The 19,593-nt window shown below is 57.8% G+C and overlaps 5 protein-coding genes across 5 annotated transcripts; 1 reads left to right on the top strand and 4 right to left on the bottom strand.

Moving 5' to 3' along the window:
- Positions 1-1,594: 1,594 nt before the first annotated feature.
- SPBR_00011 (leucine permease transcriptional regulator) lies at positions 1,595-8,179 on the bottom strand (the record flags this gene model as incomplete). The annotated part of the gene is made up of 1 exon (XM_040758332.1): positions 1,595-8,179. One exon carries the CDS (start codon positions 8,177-8,179, stop codon positions 1,595-1,597), a length of 6,585 nt encoding a protein of 2,194 aa, XP_040618882.1.
- A 144-nt stretch (positions 8,180-8,323) lies between these two features.
- SPBR_00531 (uncharacterized protein) lies at positions 8,324-9,869 on the bottom strand (the record flags this gene model as incomplete). Its single annotated transcript, XM_040758850.1, has 2 exons — positions 8,324-9,324; positions 9,752-9,869. The coding sequence occupies 2 exons, from the start codon at positions 9,867-9,869 to the stop codon at positions 8,324-8,326; spliced, it is 1,119 nt and encodes a 372-aa protein (XP_040618883.1).
- Positions 9,870-9,995: 126 nt separating this feature from the next.
- SPBR_01159 (uncharacterized protein) lies at positions 9,996-10,250 on the bottom strand (the record flags this gene model as incomplete). The annotated part of the gene is made up of 1 exon (XM_040759475.1): positions 9,996-10,250. The coding sequence occupies one exon, from the start codon at positions 10,248-10,250 to the stop codon at positions 9,996-9,998; it is 255 nt and encodes an 84-aa protein (XP_040618884.1).
- Positions 10,251-10,770: 520 nt separating this feature from the next.
- Positions 10,771-12,273, bottom strand: SPBR_00557 (protein LTV1; the record flags this gene model as incomplete). The annotated part of the gene is made up of 2 exons (XM_040758876.1): positions 10,771-12,142; positions 12,254-12,273. 2 exons carry the CDS (start codon positions 12,271-12,273, stop codon positions 10,771-10,773), a joined length of 1,392 nt encoding a protein of 463 aa, XP_040618885.1.
- Positions 12,274-12,981: 708 nt separating this feature from the next.
- Positions 12,982-15,265, top strand: SPBR_00279 (large subunit GTPase 1; the record flags this gene model as incomplete). Its single annotated transcript, XM_040758598.1, has 2 exons — positions 12,982-13,113; positions 13,175-15,265. 2 exons carry the CDS (start codon positions 12,982-12,984, stop codon positions 15,263-15,265), a joined length of 2,223 nt encoding a protein of 740 aa, XP_040618886.1.
- Between the last annotated feature and the right edge of the window lie 4,328 nt (positions 15,266-19,593).

A 19,593-nucleotide genomic window follows, 5' to 3' on the forward strand; every position in this document is an offset into this window, starting at 1 on the left:
AGCGGAAAGGAATTCTGCAAACAACAGTCAGCAGGTGGTCGCACGTCACGTTGCCCAATTCCACCGCGATTATGTGCAACCTGCCAGCGCTCGTGAAACGGCGCACACACCCCGTCGGTGGCCACATATGCCGGGAGACCTTGCAGCCCGACATTCGCCTGATTTGCCCTGCCCCTGGCGATCCACGCTCACCCTCCACACTCCATTCTTACCTGTTCCTTGTAATGCCAGCAGACGTGCAGCCTTGCCAGCTATGCGCAGCCGATTGGACACCGCGGCAGACGGGTCTGCGGGCGTGAGACAGAGACAGAGTTTCGGCCGGTCTGGCGTAAGACTGAAGTCAGCAAGTGTTCGTCGTATAGCCATACAGCCAGTGGCAAAACAAAAAGGTTGTTTGTGACAGAATCCTTTGCCCTCTGTCCTCCCGCTTGTCCGTTCCATCCACTTTATCCACCTCCTCTCGCAATAACACGGCATTGGCACGTTGGTCCTTCCTTGCCTCCAATCCCCCCGATCCCTCTCGTGTATCTTTTCTTCCAGAATTGTCTTTTCTGTCCACCTTCCCCTCCGATTCTGCTGTCAGTTGTCCCCCTCCTCTCATTTTTTCAGATCTCACATTTGGGTGCCGAGAGAGGGAAAGCTGTCGGCAGCGGGCTTGCGGTGAGCTTCGTTCTCAAGGCGGGGTAGGCAAGGAAGCTTTGTCTTGTCGTATTGGGTGCCGTCGTGTCAATCGGCGAGTCAGGCGAGTCAGGGCTGTCCGTCGTGAAGCGGTCGTCAGGTTTCGTCGTTGTAAAGGCGAAGAGGAGACGCTCCTGGAAGATTATGGAGCACGCGGTTTCTATCCTAGGGCGGTCGCGGCTTCCGTTTTGAAGCGGGACCCGTAGTTTCTTAAAGTCGAGATTTTGTTAGCGCCGGTTGCACCTTCCTGGCCGATACGGCCGCCCATAAATAATAAATAATATACGAAATATGGCGGCGGGGTAATGTGTCCATCGCGGTTTCCTCACACTGCACCCTGCCGCATGCGTGCACTCCTTCCCACGTCTCACCTCGTGCCGCCCGCTGTGGTCTTTCCTCGTCTTTGTGTCTTTGTATGATCTTACGTCCGCGACTTCCCTATGAAAACAAGCGTGTTTCTAGACACTCACATACTATTAATGTGGGTCTCTCTACAACAACAGCTTCTTTTGATCTATCACTTATTATTTCGATAATTATATCAGTCACGCATGCAATGTAGAGGAGCAGTGATGTGAGATCGATCGCTTTGTAGTGTGTCTGGTTCTGTATTTGGTTGTTGACACAGCAAGGGAACAAAAGGATATACGTACATGCTATCAAGATGAGACAGAAATGTGATGCACAGACAACAAATGAAGATAACAAAAAAAAAAAAAAAAAAAGAAATGCAAACAAGAGGCACATAAAGTACAAGAAAAATAAAAGAGAAAGCAATAAACACACAACAAACTTCAATGCCCCTTGCCAGAGGACAAAACAAAAACCATGGTGAAAAAAGATGACGGATCCATCTGAGATCCTCGAATATGTCCCTTCCTCCTCCCAGGGGTGTTTTCAAATAGACAAGCCTTTTTTATTCGTCCCATGCCGACGTGCCACTCTTCATGAGCTCGGTCTGTTCCCTATACCAGTCCCGGTCCTTGTCCATGGCATCCGCCATCTCGCGCATCTCCTGGATGATCCGCTCGGCCTCGCTCAGCGTCGAGCTGCTGTAGTTGTTGTAGTTGTTGTTGTTGCTGCTGCTGCCGCTATTGCTGATGTTGTTGTTTGGTGAAGCAGACACGCGCGCCTTTTTGGCGCCAGGCGGCGAAGTCAAGGAAGCGGCCGCAGCGGCGGTAGCGGCAATCGCAGTCGCAGTCGCAGGCCGACGGGCGGCGTTGGACGCAGTCGCACCGATAGTACCGTCCTGGCCATCACCCGACGAGAACATGCGCTTCCGCGACGGGGTCACAGACGTCCGGCGCATCCGTTCTTCGGCATAGCGCCGCGCGCGACTTTCCGCGCTTTCGTCTTCGTCTTCGTCGTCGTCGTTGACCTCGTTGACGTTGTCGGTGTTGTTGGCATCGTCATTGATGGCAAACGGTCGGCCGTCGCCAGTGCCGACCAGTTGCCGCTCGTCCTTCTTGGCCGCAGAGTCCGCATCCTGCCATGTCGGCACCGGCGGCAATCCATAGTTGCCGACACCGGGGAACCGCTTGCCGTCCTGCAGCATGGGCAGGGCCAGCGACTCGTGCAGGTACTGCTTGTTGGGCATCTGCACCATGCCCATGGCCCGCAGGCGCCAGTAGCTCGACTTGACCTTGGAACCACCAGACTGCGACAGTCCGCCGACGCCGCTGCCAGCCACGCTCGTCGAGAACGAGGCATGTGATGACGGCGAAGGGCTCATTGTAGCCGTCGCGGGACGCGCGGTGGACAAAGGGCGAGCACGAATGCCGGGCGACGACCAGCGGTTGGCCTTTTCGATGCCGCCAGCGCCGCTCATGCCGCTGCCCTGTGCGCTGCCGCTGACACTGCTGCCGGTGGTGTTACCGAAGCCAAAATTGTTCTTCTTGCTGTACCGCATAAAGTTTGTCATTTTCTTGGGCGGCGTCGTCGCGTCGGCCGCAGCCGTGAGGTCTGTGCCCGAAGGTACGCGCGTGAAGAAGCTCTTTGCGCGGCTCTTGCCGGGGATGGAGCGGCGGTAGTAGGCAAACTTGGTGCCGTCGGGGCTGAAGCTGCTGCGCACACTGCGGAGACTGTCGCCGCTAATGCTGGCTCCGTCAATGCTGCCGATGCTGCCGATGCTGCCGCGGTGGCGCCTGGTGTACTGCATGTCGCTGCTCCCGTTGCTCGTGGCGCGGCTCGAGAGCAGCTCCTTGGCCCGCGACACGGTGTGGGAGATGCCTTCTTTGATGGACCGAACAGGCAGTCGAGTTCTCCGTGGAGGCTCGTCGCCCTGCTGCAACTGCTGCTGAAGGGGCGAAAGAGCAGCCGAAGCCGCCTGGTGTGGCTCGACAACCGACAAAGACACAGACCGCGCACGGGACGCGTCAGGGCCGCCGTCAAGGCCGTCGACGCCACCGACGCCACCGACGTCACCGACACCACCAACAGATGCCTTGCGCTTCCGCGAAGAAGCACCAAAGTCGCCATAGTAGCCCAGCTCCTCGAGGAATTTGACCTCCTTGCTGCCCATGCGGCGGGCTTCAGCCGCCTTCTCGCGCTCGTCGGCCGCCGCCTTTTCGGCGGCTGCCCGCTGTTCGGCACGCTTGGCAGCGCGGTAGGCCTTGAGCTCGTCACGGGCCTGGCGTGCCCGACGGTCGAGAGCGCGCTCGCGGGCAATCTGGCGCCACCGGTAGAAGAATTTGACGCGGAGGTTGTAGGTCTTGAAGCGCAGGGCCTCGGCCCACGACTTCTCGTCTTCCTCGCGCTTGATGCGCTCTTCCTCGTCGCGCTGGAACTGCTCGTAGGTCTGGCGGACAAGGTGCTCGACAAATGCTTCCTTGAACTCGCCGAGGATACCGTTGTCACCGAGCACAAACCACTTGGTGAAGTTGCCCATTAGGTCTGCTTTGGGAGCAGGCGGGGGAGGAGGAGAAACCGGCTTCTGCGTTGGAGCCTTTGCAGGCTGTGCTGTGGGAGCGAGAGCCGATGTTGCCGGTGTCGTTGCCGACTGGCCCAGAGACGTGGATGGCTTCGTGGTGGCGTCCAGAACGGACGACTTTTCCTCTGCCTTTTTCGCAGCCGAAGCGGTGGGCAGAGGGTTCGATTGGGCAGCGGGCGATGCAGCGGTGGTCGATTTGTTGTCTGCCACGGCGGAGGTCGAGGATGCTGGGAAGAGAGCAGAAAAGGATGTGCTGCTCGCAGGCGGCGGTTGGGACAGAACAGATGCTGCCGGTGCAGACGACGTAGAGGAGACCGCGGTAGGAGGTTGTGAAAATATCGAAGCAGCCGGTGCCGCAGTCGCAGGAGGCTTGCTGGTGTCAAAGATGTTCGACACAGCCTTGGGCGCGCCAGTGGTGAACGAACTGTTCGTCTTTGCTGGCGAAGATGTGGGTGTGGTCGAGAAAGGACTCGTAAAGACAGACGTCGACGCAGCTGGCACGGTGCTGGTTGCGTTCGCCTTGCTGTCGGCTGCGGGAGTTTTCTGGAAGAGAGAAGGTGTGGCAGCCTTCTTGTCGGCACCAGAGTTCAACTGGGAAAATATGCTTGCAGCAGGAGCGGGCGTTGAAGACGAGGCAGTGGGGGCTTGGCTGAAGATGGAGGGAGCTGAAGCGGGTGTAGTAGAGGGGGCAGCCGGGCCCAGAATGCTCGTAGAGGAATTGGTGGCAGGGAATGATGTCGTCGGCTTTGAGACGTTCTGAGTGGGCGCGGTATTCACTTGTGCCTGCGACTGGCTGACAAACAGATCCGAGTCCTTGGTCGCCGTAGGGGCTGTGACCAGATGAGGAGCCTTGCTTGGATCCTCATAGACCGTGTTGTGAAGGGTTTCAGGTAGAGAGCGGCCAGCACGCTTCCGCTCGACGAGGTTTTGCGAGAACGACTGCGCGATGGGCATGCTGCTGATGGTCACCGCCTTGTCCAGCACAAGGTACGCCGTAGTCTTGTCGTCGGAAGAGAACTCGAGCTTGTTCTCGATAACAAAGTCCCAGGCCTCGTCGACCGTGTCGAAGCGCAGCATGTCGTTCAACGCCTGAATGGTCAGGTCCTTGGGACTGTCTCGGGCGCGGGCGTAGGCTCGCGTCATGTTGCGGAGAATGCCGCGACGGACATGCACAAAGTGCATCTCGGCTACGCAGGCCATGGTGTAGGAAATCTGCGGGCTCTCAATGATGCGGAAGAAGGTCGCAAATGCGCCGAGAGCGGTTGTCGTGGGCGTTGTGGGCTTGATAGGACCGCGCCAGTCCCAAATACTCTGCATCGCCTGGGCGAGCGTCATGGCCGTCTGGACGTCGTCCGAGGCGTACCAGAGCTCCATGCCCCATTCGGCCACCTTGTGCTGGAAGTTGGGGTCGTGAGCGTTGAGAAGAATAAAATAGGCGCGGAACTCGCACTCGTTGCGGCAAGTGATGTGGCGGTCCTTGCAGTCATCGTAGGCTTGCAAGAGCGACAAAAGAGCCTTGCTCAGCTGCTCGCGCTCTTGGCGCTGGTCGAACCCTTCAGGGGCAAACCCTTTCTGCGACAGCAGGTGCAGGCTCGTCGCATGGAAGCGTGTGATGGTCTCCAGACAGTAGATCTGCTGGAGCATTTCGTCTTCGGACATGTTGGAGTGAAAGATGAAGTCGCGGCGGATGGCGCGTGTCCGGTCCCACAAGAAATTGTGCACAGCCGGCAGGCGGCTGTCGTCGCCAAGAACGTCGTCAATGAGATGATCGAGCGTGCGCTTGAGCGCCGTGACGGTGCGGACGTCCATGGGCAGAGGCGCCTCCTGGCCGGCCGAGGACCGCGTCAGTGCCTTGACCATGAGCGAGGGCGATGGCCACATGGTGCCGTCAGGGCTCTCGGACTTCTCTGCCATCATGACGTTGTGCTGCTGGATGCGCTCAATCTTCTCAAATTCGGGGCACATTTCGTCGCAGATGCCTTTGAAGTCAATGGCCTCGTCGAGCCGCTTGCGGACCTTTGGGTCGTCAATGAGACCGGCCTTGACCAGAGAGTTGCGCACTTTGTCGCGGTAGTTGCCGTACGAGACCCAAAAGGCCTCCAGGGCGGAAGCATTGGCCGGGTTGCCTGGGTCTGCGGGCCATTGTGGTGGTTTGAGGCGGTCCTTTTGCAGTTGGGCCATGATCTTCTGAGCATAGTCGCTCTGAGGCTCCTTCGGGGCAGCACTGAGAGTGGGTTGTGATGAAAACCGGGTGCTAGAGGTAGCGAGGGAGGGCTTCGGCTTGCCAGAGCCATTCGTCTGTGTCGGCTGCGAAGACACTGGGTCCAAGTTGAAATGGACTGACTTCTTTGCCGTATTCTTTGCTGCTGCCGGATTGGCTGTAGGAGTAGTATGTGTTGTGCCAGAGAATGGCGACACAGATGGTGTGGGTGTGGGGTTGGAGGACGCCATAAATGGGTTTGGTGATGGTTGAGAAGAAGCACCAAAGGTAGTAGGCTGGCCAAACGCAGTCGCTGTGGGAACTGGTTGCCCAAAAGGATTGGATGCGGAAGTCGGCTGGCCGAAGCCAGTCGCTTGAGAGGTTGGCTGACCAAAGCCCGTCGTCGCGGGCGTCTGCTGGAAGCCAGACAGACCAGTGGCAGTCGTGGCGGGCATCTGTGTTTTTCCGAAAGGCGAGGTAGACGCCGGCGCTGGAGTGTTGCCGAACGGCGAAGCGGCTGCAGGTGTCGGTGTGCTTCCAATCGGTGACGCAGCTGCAGGAGCTGGCTGCTGTGATAGTGCGGTAAATGGGTTGGGTGATGTGCCGCGAGAAGAAGGCTGTGTAGTCTGGAATGGCGAGGGAGTAGACGCAGTGGGATTCGCAAAGGGAGATGCCACAGGCTGGGCAGTAGCAGTTCCAAAGGCCGGCGAAGGGTTGGCATTTATGGCAGCTTGGAACGGGTTCGCAGGTGCAGCGGCTGACGATGTTGGCGTCGATGAGACGGCGCTGCCAAAGGCCGGGGCTGTTGGTGCTGGCGACGCGGCCTTGAACGGGTTGCCAGACGGCGCCCCGAATGGGTTGCTGGTCGCCGGTGCTGCAACTCCATTTCCATTTGCGTTCGGGGCGTTGAGTCCTGTGGTGAAACCTGTAGGTTCAGAAAGAGTAAGTAAGTGCATGCGTTCAGTGAGAGCAACAAATCGACGATCCGGGTGTGCTGTGAGAGTTGTGATGAGGTCCGACACGTCATAGAGAGGATCTGGGAGGTCGCCCTGCTTCTTCTTTTGCTGCTTTGGTTTTTTGTGAGGATGACGGAAGCTTTTTGGAAGCTTTAGTTCGGGGAGCTCTGGGAGCTCGGGAAGCTTTGGGAGCTCAGAGATGGACTCGGCAGCCTTGTCCGCGCTGATAGAGAACTGACGAGGAGGGAAAGCCCGGGTCGCTCGCGCCATCTTGACAGTAGGTGTGGCAAACAGGCCAGTGTTGGTAGCCAGGGCTGGCCCGGGAGTCGCCTCCTCCTCGACTGGACACAGCGGCGCTTGGCTCTCGACCTTTGTCAGCGTCGGGGCTGCGTCTGTGTTGTCAACTGCCGGCTGACCAGACTCGGCAGTCTGCAGAGATGCTGACGGGAAAAAGTCCACGGCCCGCATGCGATGCATCTTGCGCGGGCGGACAGCCGATATGTCCAACTTTGCGTTCATAGACTTGGTGATGGTGATGGGGCCGGGTGCGAAGGGTTCAGCAGCTCGCTTGGGAGGACGCTTGGGAGCTGGAGCTGGATCCTCTGCCGGAGTGTGAACCTCTACTGGGGCGGGAGCCTCTGTTTGGGCAGGAGCCTCTGTCGGGGCGGGAAGCTCTACCTCAATGTCGTCCTCTGCTGACTTCACATCCTCAGCGAAAGAAACACGCTTGCGAGGACGGCGAGTGGCCGAGGACTTGCAGTCATCCTCGACAAAGGACTGGTTGCGCTTCTTCGACGTTGGCTGCGTTGTCTGCTCTGGTCCCTCGTCCGAACCGGTCGTGGACGCCTCCGGTGCAAAAGTGACTGCAGGACGGCGCTTGAGAGCCGACTTCAGCTTGAGAATGGAGTTGGGCTTGAGAATCGGCTTCCGGTTCGGCCGGCCCTCCTCAGTAGACAGAATCTTTTCTTTTGCAGGCGGGTCATCATCTGTGATAGGAGAGGGCGCAGTCGCAACTGAAGCAGGGGTTGATGGAGGGGTGAGCTCCGTGCCAGTCGCAGCTAAAGTGGCTGCACCCGTCTTTGTCGGAGTCTCGACGGTGGGAGCCGAGGAAGCGGACGATGCAGGGGTCGACGGCGGGGTGAGAGCTGTGCCAGCTACAGCTGTGTCTCGCTTCTGGGGAGTCTCAGGTGCATCCGGAACAGCTGGGGCCGCCACGGTTGGCGGAGAAGTGGGCGAATGCACAGCTGGCACAACTGGCACGAAAGGTGGAAGAAGGGCTGCAGGCTGTGGAGCTGTGCAGGAGCTGTCCTCCGGCACCTTGGGCTCTGCAGATGCAAGAGAAACACGTTTGCGAGGACGCGCAACCTCAACATCTGGGACTGTCGGAGGAAGAGATATAACAGACGCAACGGGCATGAGAGAAGCCGTCGTCTCTTTGGGAGGTGCACTGGGGCCGGCAATCTTGAGTCCTCCCGGTGCAAATATAACAGCATTTCTCTTGGGTGGGAACTTTGGCTGCGTTTCCTTTCCCTTGTCCTTTGTCGAGTCCGCTTCCTCCTTCTAGGAGGCGGCAGGTTCGACAATGGGAGCCGTGGTAGAGATGGCGGGGATCATGGGGGCAGCGTGAATGGAGGCCATTGAGATCCGGAGGGCACCAGGCGGGAAGGTGACAGCTGCACGCTTGATAGGAGGCTTCACAGGGTTCTCGGCCGCGTGAGTCGGCTTGGCTGGGAGCTTGATCTCAAGACCAGCCATGCTTGTCTCCAGAGAGTCACTGGCGGTGGTTTCGGTCTCCATCGAGTTTGGCTGCTCGTGGGGCGTTTTGGTCTTGTGCTCGCCATCTGCGGCCTGCTTCTCGGTGCTCGTGGTTTTGGTAAGAACGGACGTCGAGCTCGAGTCGGTTCCAGGCGTGGACGGCTGAGCCGCGGTAGAAACTGAGCCAGGTGGCGGAGGTGGTGGTGGCTTTGGAGTCTGTCTCTTCGGCTGAATGAAGCACGAAACAGGGGCCTTCTTGCGACGGGGAGCAACCTTTTTCTCAGCGATGCTTGTCTCCTTCCCTTTGCCTTTGGGATCCGCCATCTTGTTGGCCTTGTCGCTCGGCTGGCCGACACGCAGAAATGGGTTTCCCATGTCCGTCTCCTTTCCTTTGGAGGTCGAAGAAGAGCTCGATCCCGAGAGGGACATCGAAGCAAGGGTCAGAGCCAGCGACGAGGTTGGCTCGGCGAGCGATGTGAGAGCGATGAGAGACTTGGGACGAGCTTTGGCAATTTCCAGGTAGCGATCGGCCTCGGAGTCGGAGGCAGAGAGAGCAGCAGGAGCCGGCACGCTCGTCAGAGGCTGCACAAAGACATTCAGAGAAGCGAATTGATCTGCCAGCTGATCCGCGTCCGAGTCGACAGCCATGGCCTGTGCCGGTGACGAGAAATGAGGAGCCATGATGGTATCGCCAACGGGAGGTTTGGTACTGTTCGGACGCGAGGCCGTGGCCATGGAAAGAGCACCAGTCGGAGGAACAGCGAGCCTTGCCATGCAGAGGTCAAATTTGGATTGGAAATTTGAAGCTCGAAATGGCAGATGTGTTGCAGAAAGAGAAGAGTATAGATAAGAAAAGGTCGAGACGTATTTGAACAACTGGGACGATAGCATATGTTGAGAAGAGGGTGTTGTACAAGCGAAAAGCGAAAGGAAAAGCGAGAATATAAAAGCTCGAAGCAGAGCGCAGGAAATGTAATTTCGAGATTTGTTTCCGCGTGGCAACGAAAATCGGAAAAAGAGAAGAGAAGAACGAGAGGAAAGTCGTTTGACAAAAAAAAATTCTGTATGGTATTGTCGAGCAGCAGAAGAAAAAGCAGGTGGCTGGGCGGGGTAGAGGTCGAGGTCGAAAAACGTGGCCGAAGGCGAGGTGACAGGAAAAGTGAGGAAAAAGTGAGGAAGTTCTGAGCAGAACAATGCGATTTCACGTCAATGCACAATAGAGTCGGAGCTTACCTTGCTGTGCCTGGCCAAACGCGCCCAGCGTCCCGCCCTGTCCTCCAGACATGCTCGAAGCGGCCGCAGCCGGCGGTGCTTGTGGTGCGCTGCCAGAAAAGGAGAAGGCCGTCGTCATCGTCGTCGTCGCAAAGGGACGCGCTTCACGCCCATCGGGAGCTGCTCGGCCGGCGGGAGGTCGCCGCAGCGCGAGCGGGGTTCACGCAGCACACAGAGACAATAGAATCAATCGAATACGGACACTCTACACGTTGCGAGGTCGTGTCGTGGTGGTGCGCGGCGTGGGAAGTCGTGCTGTTGTTTCGTCGGTCGATGTGAGGTTGGTGATGTTTTTGCCCTTTTGTCGCGAACGGCCTAGGTCCACTGTCGTAGGCGCCTGTACTGGCCCAGCATAGCAGGCGCGGCTAGTTCTGCCGGCCTTGACCGCCCCCAAATAGGTACCAGCGGCGGCAAACACGCAGAACGAAGCAGGAACAACCAGCAAACAAAAGTGGGGCATAGAGGCCTGCTTCGAGACTAGCGCCCTGCAGCGCGTGGTCCAAGCTCCTCTATTTACCTGCGGTTGAGGGGACACAATAGCGAAGAAAGGCCACACAATGAAGACTTCCTCCATTCGCCTCCTTTTACTTGTTGATATCAAGAGGACAAAGAACAGATCGAACACGCTGACACCCCCGTCGTTTTCAGCCTTCGATAGGACGCTTCGTCATGTATCCTGACAATTCTCATCATAGCGCTATCACGTGAACAGCGGTCACTTGAAGACTCGACGATCCGCCGACGGAGCATCACAACGCACGAAAGGTCACAAACCTGCTCACTTCTCCTTTGCAGCGGCCTGCCAAGTGGTTTTTATATGTTGTCATTCATTGGGTCATTACAATTAACTACAAAGCACTTTTCTAGTATCCCTCAAGCCAAATCCAGGCAGATACAGCAAACGAAAAAAATAAAAATAAAAAACGCCGTCCAGATGTTTCCAATGATTCCGTGCCCCTTTTTCGGCCTCGACACAATGCCTACTTTTTCCGCGTAGACAGCCGAGCCGGACCCAGTCCTCGCCGGATTTCGTCCAGCTGCTCCAGGCCTGTCTGCTGCCGGCCCTTCTTGATTGCCCGCTTGCCCTGCATCGAGTAGCCGCCCAGAAACTCGTCCATAATCCCATTGAAGTCGTTGCGCAGCGGGCCCTGCACGCTCGACGTGGTGGAGAACGCCGACACCGACTTCATGTCGTCCCCGAACCCGTCCTCGTCAAACGCGTCGTTGTTGTACAGCTCGTCGATCTTGTCGAAACGCGCGTCCAGCAGGCTCATCTGCTCCGTGCGCACCAGCGACGACGACGTCATCGAGAAGCCCGACTGCTCCGTCAGCGCGCCCTTGCGCTTCTTTTTGCGGCCACCGGCCGTGTTGGTCGTCCAGATGGACGACTGCACGTCCGACATGGCCGGTGTGATCTTCTTCTTGGGCGCGCCCGAAGCGGCCGTTGTCGACTGGTCCTTCTTGAACTTCTTAAAGTCCTCCATCCAGTCGTCGGCGCCCTCGGTCTCGGGCGGCGGTGCAGCCGCTGCGCCAGACAGGTCGACCAGCTCCGGCACTGTGTCGCGTGCCTCGTCGTCTGCGTCGTCTGCGTCGCCCTGAGCAGCACCGTTGCCGGTCGTGGTGCTGTCCTCAAACCCCTGGCGCGGCTGCACGGGCTTCTCGGTGGCGTCCGACTCCCAGCCGTCGTCGTCGTCGTCGTACTGGTCTTCAAACTCGTTCTGGTCCAGCTCCTCGCCGTCCTTGGCAAGCTGCTGGAAGAGGTCGTCGTTGCTCTCGTCGTCGTCCACGTACGCCTCGTCCTCGAGCGCCTCGAGCACCTCGCGCAGGCGCGGGTCCAGGTCCGGCTGGAAGCCGGCAATCGCGTCCGGCACATCCTGCTGGTTCTGGTACGTCACGCGCTGCAGCGCCTTGGCCGGCAAGATGTCCGCGTCCAGCAGTTCCTCGGACCGGTGCTGCAGGTCCATCTGCTGTAGGGCGTCGGCCAGCGACGTCTTTTGCCGGCTCTTGTGGGCGGCGTTGAGCGACGCCGTCGACTCGACAAACACGGCCTCGCCGCCGCCCTGGCCGATCTCGCGCAGGTGCTGCATGTAGTCGTACGAGGAGTCGTCAAAGAACACGCCAAAGTTGGCCGCCTCGCCCTCGTTGTCGCGGATGTCGTCGACGTCAGATCCGAGCTGCGACGCAAGGTCGTCGAGCCGCCGGGACTTGACGCTGGTGCCGGTCGTCGAACTGCCGCCGGCGTTGGGTGCCTGGGTCGGGTTCAGCACCATGGCCGGGGCCGACTCGTCGTGGATGCGCGGGTCATTCTGCGGACGATGGACGAGCGTGAAGTGCGCCGCCGACTTTTTGTCACTAGACGAGAAGACACGTCAGTACATGGCCACGAACATGCGACAAGTGTCACACCGTTCAGAGGAGTCGGTATCGATGTGGGGGGTCCCAGAGCGGGCAGCGAACACTTACATCCACTTGCGTCGAGGCATGACTGCGGTTTAGCCTGTGTGACTATATGTATGTGGGTTGCCGGACGTCGCGTGTGGGGATCGGACTCGTAGTCAAGTTTTCAGAATCGCGTTTGGTAAATTCAAGGCTTTCGTTAATATGGATGTCGTCCAAGACGGTGCTGTGGAATGGTGATGTCGAGAAGTTTGACTATATTCAGGCTGCGCTACCACCAAAAAAAAATGTATGGCCGTGGCGTTGGAGACCAGCAAAAGTTGGGTCCACTTTAATTTTCTTTATCTTATCGCGCTCATTCTGATTCATATTTGGCGGGGTGGGCGCAGCAGGGCAGTGACGACTGTGAAAAACCAGTCACACCAGCACCAACAAAGCGCCAAGTTGGGAAAAAATCGCCCCTCCCCGCTATTAATCAGCCTTTGCACGGCAAGAGCGACCTATTTGCAGGAGGAAGGTGAAGATTTCAGAGGGCGAAACAAAACATAGGCCTCCAGCATTTACTTTTTTACGATCTATTTTGCGTCGCAGTATATAGTTTCGACGCTGCCGCGATACTGTCGAGAGATTGGCATTCTTTTGTCCAATACCAACTTTATCGACAGAATATCTCTGTACCGGCATTGACTGCATCGACAGCACACGACACTCCTCCACCAAGTCGCGAACGACCCAAACGAAGCCTCTTCACAAAAGTTACACAACAAGAAGCCAAGACACAGCAACCCGTCACGATGGGTATGCCCAAGTCGAAAAAGCAGGTCGGTCTCGGCAATGCGCTGATGAACGACCGGTTCGGCAACGGAAAGGGAAAAGACCAGTACCGCACGGGTATCACACGCAAGAACCATGCGACTGGTGAAGATGTATGTTGGGCATCACCATGTATTCGGTTTCGTTGGCAACAGTCCTCTAACACTATTATAGTACATTACAAACGACCGCGCCGATGCGGCCTGGGTCAAGATGCGCTCGATTACGGAGCAGGGCGCCATTGAGGAGTTCCTGTCCACGGCCGCCTACGCCGACACCAACTTCCGCGCCGTCAAGATGAACAACTCGCAGATCATCCACACGGACCAGAAGAACCCCTACCTGCTGACGGACGCCGAAGAGGGCCGGCGGCTCAAGTTGCACAGCCAGAACCGCGAGCGTCTGACGGTGCCGCGTCGCCCGCATTGGGACGCAAGCATGACGGCGGCCGAGCTCGACAAGGCCGAGCGTGAGAGTTTCCTGGTGTGGCGCCGTGGCCTCGCCGAACTGCAGCAGAACGCGGACCTGTTGATGACGCCGTTTGAGCGGAATTTGGAGGTCTGGCGCCAGCTGTGGCGTGTCATCGAGCGGTCCGACCTGGTCGTGCAGATTGTGGACGCCCGCAACCCGCTCGTGTTCCGGTCCGAGGACCTCGAAGACTACGTCAAGGCTGTCGACCCGGCCAAGCAGAACCTGCTGCTGATCAACAAGGCGGACATGATGACAGACCGGCAACGGCGGGCGTGGGCATCGCATCTGACAGAGAACAAGATTGCGTACAAGTTCTTCTCGGCACACATGGCCAAGGAGCAGAACGAGCTTCGCCAGGCCGAGGAGGAGGAGGAGGAGCGATGGCAGGCGGCCGGTGGCGGGTCCGCAAAGCCGCCGGCCGCAGCACCCGAAAAGGAGGAGGACGAGGAGGAAGACGAAGACGAGAGCGAGGACGACAAGGAGGCAAGCCAGGACAACAATGGTGGCCTCGACACGCGTATCCTGTCCGTGGACGAGCTGGAGGCTCTGTTCCTGAAACACGCCCCGAAAACGGATGATCCCACGCGCAAGCTCAAGGTCGGCCTCGTCGGCTACCCCAACGTCGGCAAGTCGTCCACCATCAACGCACTGATTGGCGCCAAGAAGGTATCTGTGTCCTCGACGCCCGGCAAGACGAAGCACTTCCAGACGATCGAGCTAAGCCCCCGCGTCACGCTCTGTGATTGCCCCGGTCTCGTGTTTCCCAACTTTGCTACCACCAAAGCCGACCTTGTCTGCAACGGCATTCTGCCGATTGACCAGCTGCGCGAGTTCACGGGCCCTGCGCAGCTCGTCACTGCGCGCATTCCCAAGGCGTTCCTCGAGGCCGTGTACGGCATTCACATTCGCACACAGAACGTGAGCGAGGGCGGCACCGGTACCCCGACGGCCGAGGAGCTGCTGTCTGCGTACGCCCGCGCTCGCGGTTTCACGCGGACCGGCCAGGGCCAGCCCGACGAGTCGCGTGCGGCTCGGTACATTCTCAAGGACTACGTCAACGGCAAGCTATTGTTTGTGGCACCGCCTCCGGGCCACGGTATCGACCCTGCGGACTTCAACCACGAGCTGTACGACCACAAGCACCTGCCCGAGAAGCGGCAGATTGCCATGGCGGCAGCGGCGGCGGCCGATACCGAATCCAGAACGAGCTCCAAGTCCAAGGCCTCTGTCGTGCCAAGCTTGAAGCGTCCTTCCAAGAAGGCGGCGAAGAGGGCTGGCCCGAACGCCTGGGAGCTGGAGGAGGAGGAGGAGGACTCGAGCGACATCACGTCGGACGAGGACGAAGACGAGGACGAGGACGGAGACGAGGAGGACGAGAGTGAAGGGGACGAGGCCACCGACGGCGAGCCGATGGACGACGTGGTGATGACGCTCCCCGTGCGCGAGAAGCAGAGCACCAAGTCCCGCGACCTCGACAAGGCGTTTTTCCGCGAGAGCGCGACCGGCAACCGCGGCGTTGTGGCGCGGCCGTTTAGCTATAAATACACGGAACAGGGCCAGGCCGAGCAGGCCACGCTGGCCGCACAGGGCGGTGCGACGCTCAGCGGCAAGAAACTGACGGGGCGCAAGGCGCGGACAATGGACGCGCTGGCCAAGGGGCTGGATGCGGAAGATGCGCGGGCGGCGGCCAAGATCGCGGCAGACAGCAAGAAGCACTTCAAGGGCGGTCAACGGGGCAAGGGCAAGAAGAAGATGCCAAGCAATGCCATTGAAGCATGGGGCGAGGATCGGTAAAACAAAGCTGCGCAGCTACTGTTTGGTTCGCAATCTGCGTAGCTGGACTTTCACATTTATATTTCGTGCATATTGGCATATTACTGTTTCGCCCGGCGTTGCGTATTTATTTTAATTATCTCTGTTAACGAAATCAAATGTCAATGATTGGCATGCGAAATATTACATATGGAGAGACATATAAAATATAGACTTTTTGAAAATAAATAACAAGTAATCGTCTACATAAAGAATTTTTAGTAAAAAAAAGATACAAAACACGACTGAGAAATATTGATTTGATACCAGATTGTCTGACCTGTTTGGCGTTTTGTTTACACACACGCTGGCTCTCGACATGGCCGACCACTCGTGTGTGCGCCCCTGCGTGGTGCAGGAGAAGGCTGCGTCTATGGCCCAAGTCGCGGCGCTTGTTGTGAGGCCATTAACAGAGTACTGAGGAGCATTTAGCAGGGATTCGTTCTGTTGTGATTTGCGCTTTCCATTTGGAGCACAATTTAGACGCCCAGCGTCGCCAGCGAGGACAGGGGTTGGGTGGCTACGGTGCTCTGGGTGGCTTGGTGGCACTCGGAAGGAGCCACTGTGGGCCTGGAAGCGCCCGACATCGACGCCAGCCTCTTTCTGTGTCTCTCCACTGTCACTTGTCCGCCAGCCCATGTGTTTGCTTTCGTTTTTGTAATCATCGCACGTCATCGAGACGCTCGTTTATATCGGCTACGAGATGTCCCTTGGTCACAACAAACGCCGCCACTCTCTTGTTTTGGCGCTCACCTTGCATCGAGGGCAGCGCTTAATCGTCAAACGAGCCCATCGGACGAGAGCAAAAAGGAGAAATGTCGATGCCAGGATAGACGACGATGCAGATGGCTGAATGCAGGGTCTCTCGCTAGTTTCACGATTTTACGCTGTGTGGATTGGATGGGAAGAGCGAGGTTGAGCGTGAAAGATGGAGAGCTGGCGCTGGGTCGGGGAAAGGGGGCGAAGCGTGACACGGCGATCGCTCTCAAGCCACTCGAGTCTTCGCTCTTCCGTCGATGCACATGGAGAGTTCGGGCGGTTTTTGCCGCGCCGGCTACGGATAGGTTGCCATGGGACATGAGTTCCTGCCCAACGAGGCCCAGTTGAGGTGAGTCTGACTTTGTGGCTCTCTCAGTCTACCACCACATGCCAGCTTTGCCTCCATCGTGTGCTTTTGAAACTCTTACTTTGTACAGAATAGTTTTGCCGCCATCCACCTCCTACGTAATGGGGTGCCAAGTGCCAGGTGCCAGTGGAAAGCTTCCTCGCAATCACACATTGATACCGTCACGTTTGCCGCACGGACGGGCGCACGTACCCTTTCCCAAGCGCTGTCGCTGATTTGTATTGTCGCCGCCGCCTCTTAGCTTTTGCCTCGTTGCGCACAAGCTGCTGTTTTTCAACTGCCTCGATAGTTTCCCACGCATGAGAGAAGCTGTCCGCGGTGTCCGGGAGCTGTCTGGGCCCTGTTTGACCCTTGACCCCCGACTCGGATTGGCTATGGAGGGCGTATTCGGTCAATTGCCGCATGCGAGCACGACCGTATCATTGGTTTGGAGGTCTGTTCACAGCAGCTGCTGGCTTGTCTCTTCCCTTGACCAGCCTGTGTGCCTGTGTGCCTCTTTCTATCTCTGGTCTCTCCGTGCCTAGCCGCTTTTCCTGGTTCGCGGCCGTTGACCAGACTCTCTTTCCACCCTTTTCATGTATTCATCGTGAGCTTTCCCTGGTTTGCCCAATGTCGCAACCCGACGCATAGGGCAAAGGATGGACACCCCAATCCCAAATCCCAAACACCGTGAGCTCACTTGCGCCGTACCAGGCCTCGAGGTCGCCTCCAACCCCTCTTCGCTTTTGCCTCTGCATCCCTTCGTCGTGCGTTGTGTGCTGCTACCGTCGTATTTTGCCCTTTCGTTCTTGGCACACGGATTGAGCTTCAGAGCGCACCAGAATGAGAGTATGCCATACACCGTCAGTTTCCTCGAGTCTATGCTTCGGCGTTCTCACTCTCCTTTCGTCGTCTCCATTGTCGATCGGTCGTAGGCCCCAACAGATTGCCTCTGTTGCCCTCGACTCGTTCGACCTTTTGTTGTTGCATTTGCCTGCATTACCATTTGCCTCACAGAGGCCCGGGCCTGTTTGCTGGGTTTCATGCCCACGCTGGTTTGCCGCCGCAAACGTATCTTACTCTTTCTAAATCTCTGGGCACAGCGCTAGGGGCAAAGGGAGTGGTGGTGGCCAGGCGGTGTGTCCCGCGCACTGTACGGGCTACTGTGCTTCCAGGAACTGTCCGCGGGTGGAAAAAGGTTCAGTGGGCTGGCATGGCCCGAGGGGCATGGCGGCCGCGTGCACGTAAACTTTATTTGCATTCTCACGCTCGAGACGGGACGACTTCACTTTTGAAGTACGTTCTTCTCAACACTCCACATATCTCGCTGGTTCGTCTTCTCGTCTGCAAAACGGCGTGGCGGGGGAGTAAGAAACCGACTCAAAAATCGATGCAGGCGAGATGCGGACGGATGGAGTCATGGGGGTGGGGGGTGAGTTGGCCTGGCCATGAGCATGAAACAATGAGGGGAGAGAGGCAGAGTGAAGAGGCAGAATGAAGAGGCAGAGGCAACATCGAAAGAAACATCGAAAGAAACATCGAGAGGCAGAGAGGAGACAAGACAACTCCAGAGGCAGAAAGGCAAGAGCTTGTCGTCGACTGCAATGAGAAGGGGCGACACACAAAGCCTTCGAAACAGGAAAGAGTGGACGCATTGAGGGCGAAACGTTGCCCAAGATTGCCTGTTTCTGTCCGTCCCCGCCGAATATGCGTCAAGCGGAAACACGCAAAGTAAGGAGGACAGGCAGTTCATGCAAGAGCTCCTTCCTCCCTGGACAGCTGCCAACGCAGTGCGCCGTAGAGGATATTTTGTACACTTTTTCATTGTATTCTTCCGGACGGGGAAAGGCTCGTACGATGCGTGGTATACTCCGTAAAGCTCGATGTACTCCGTACCTCACCTGTATTGCTCCGTTTGGATGCATTGCCAAAAAAAAGGACGACCGGGGTTGAGCTTCCCGGCCAGGAGAGCATGATGTTCGAGCGCACGGGTATCAGGCCAGGAAAAGGAAAAGGGAAAGGGAGACGAGGTTGAACAGATAGGAGTCACAACGAGAGACGAGAAGTTGTCCTGTCGATGCACGGAATGCGCAATTTGCTGGAAACGCTTCCGAGGTGTTTGTGCGTGTGGTCGGGCCTCAAGCAATGGGCGGCTGAATATGGCGATTGTCTGGCCTTGTGCTCCTGCCCTGTGCTTCTTCCTACGCTGTCGTGTCCCACCAGACAGACGATGGTCGGCCACGCCTGCCTGTCCGGCACCTCTTCGTCCTCATGGACACACAGGTCCCTGCCATTTCACGTTCTTGGACGGTCATTCCTCCTTCCCCTGGCTGACACATGCTTCGCACCTGCCTGGCCAGCAAATTCTTTGTCGTCAGTCAGTCATTTGCGGCGTTCAATGCGAGAAAAAGAAATACGGGGAAAAGCTCTGGCCAGCATCCATCTAGGCACAGGCAGGCAAGGTCCGCGAGGCCCATCTGGCGATGTCGCGCTTGTTGGCCAGGCCTCGTCTGCCCTCCACAGCCTGGCGAGCATGGATGGCCTGTCCTTCTCTACACGGCGGCGTACCTCGCATGGCATCGTCCCGGAAGCACACAATCGACTGGTTGTGAGGCCGCGATGGCAAATGGTAGAAGAGGCACGGCCGCACTCAAGGAAAATGTGGGAATCAGGGCAAACAGTGGTGCTTCATGGCCTGGGCCTGGCCGACGACAAACGGACAGGCATGCGGCAGCCAGTCTTTTGGCCTGGTGTTCTTTTGCTTCTGCCGCTTTCTGTGCTGACAAAAGCATCAAAGAGAGCGCCGTCAGCGCGAGACATCCCGGCGAGTTTGATTACAGCGCCTGCGCGGAGCAATACAGGCCATTCCTCCGCTGAAGACGATTAACAATAATAAGCTTCCCAGTGGCTGGATCAGCCGTGGGCACAGTGGCCGTGGTGAGACAGACAGAGGCGAGTGGAAAGAGAAGTAGTGGGCCGCTGTGGGGACCAGCTGGGTTGGCGCGCCGTGCCTCCAGTAAGATATCTTACGGACCCAAACCAGCGAGCCAGCGCTCTGCGGAGATTTGTGCGGGAGTGCCCCAACGATAGACTGGAAAGGAAGCAGCAGGACGCTGGCAGGCTGGCATGCTGCCAGGTCGGCCAGGCCTGGCTGCTCACGCTAAATGGCGCACTGTATTTCCTGGCACGATGCCGCCTTCGCGCC

This window comes from Sporothrix brasiliensis, assembly GCF_000820605.1.
Source record: "Sporothrix brasiliensis 5110 chromosome Unknown Cont19, whole genome shotgun sequence".
Taxonomy (NCBI): domain Eukaryota; kingdom Fungi; phylum Ascomycota; class Sordariomycetes; order Ophiostomatales; family Ophiostomataceae; genus Sporothrix; species Sporothrix brasiliensis.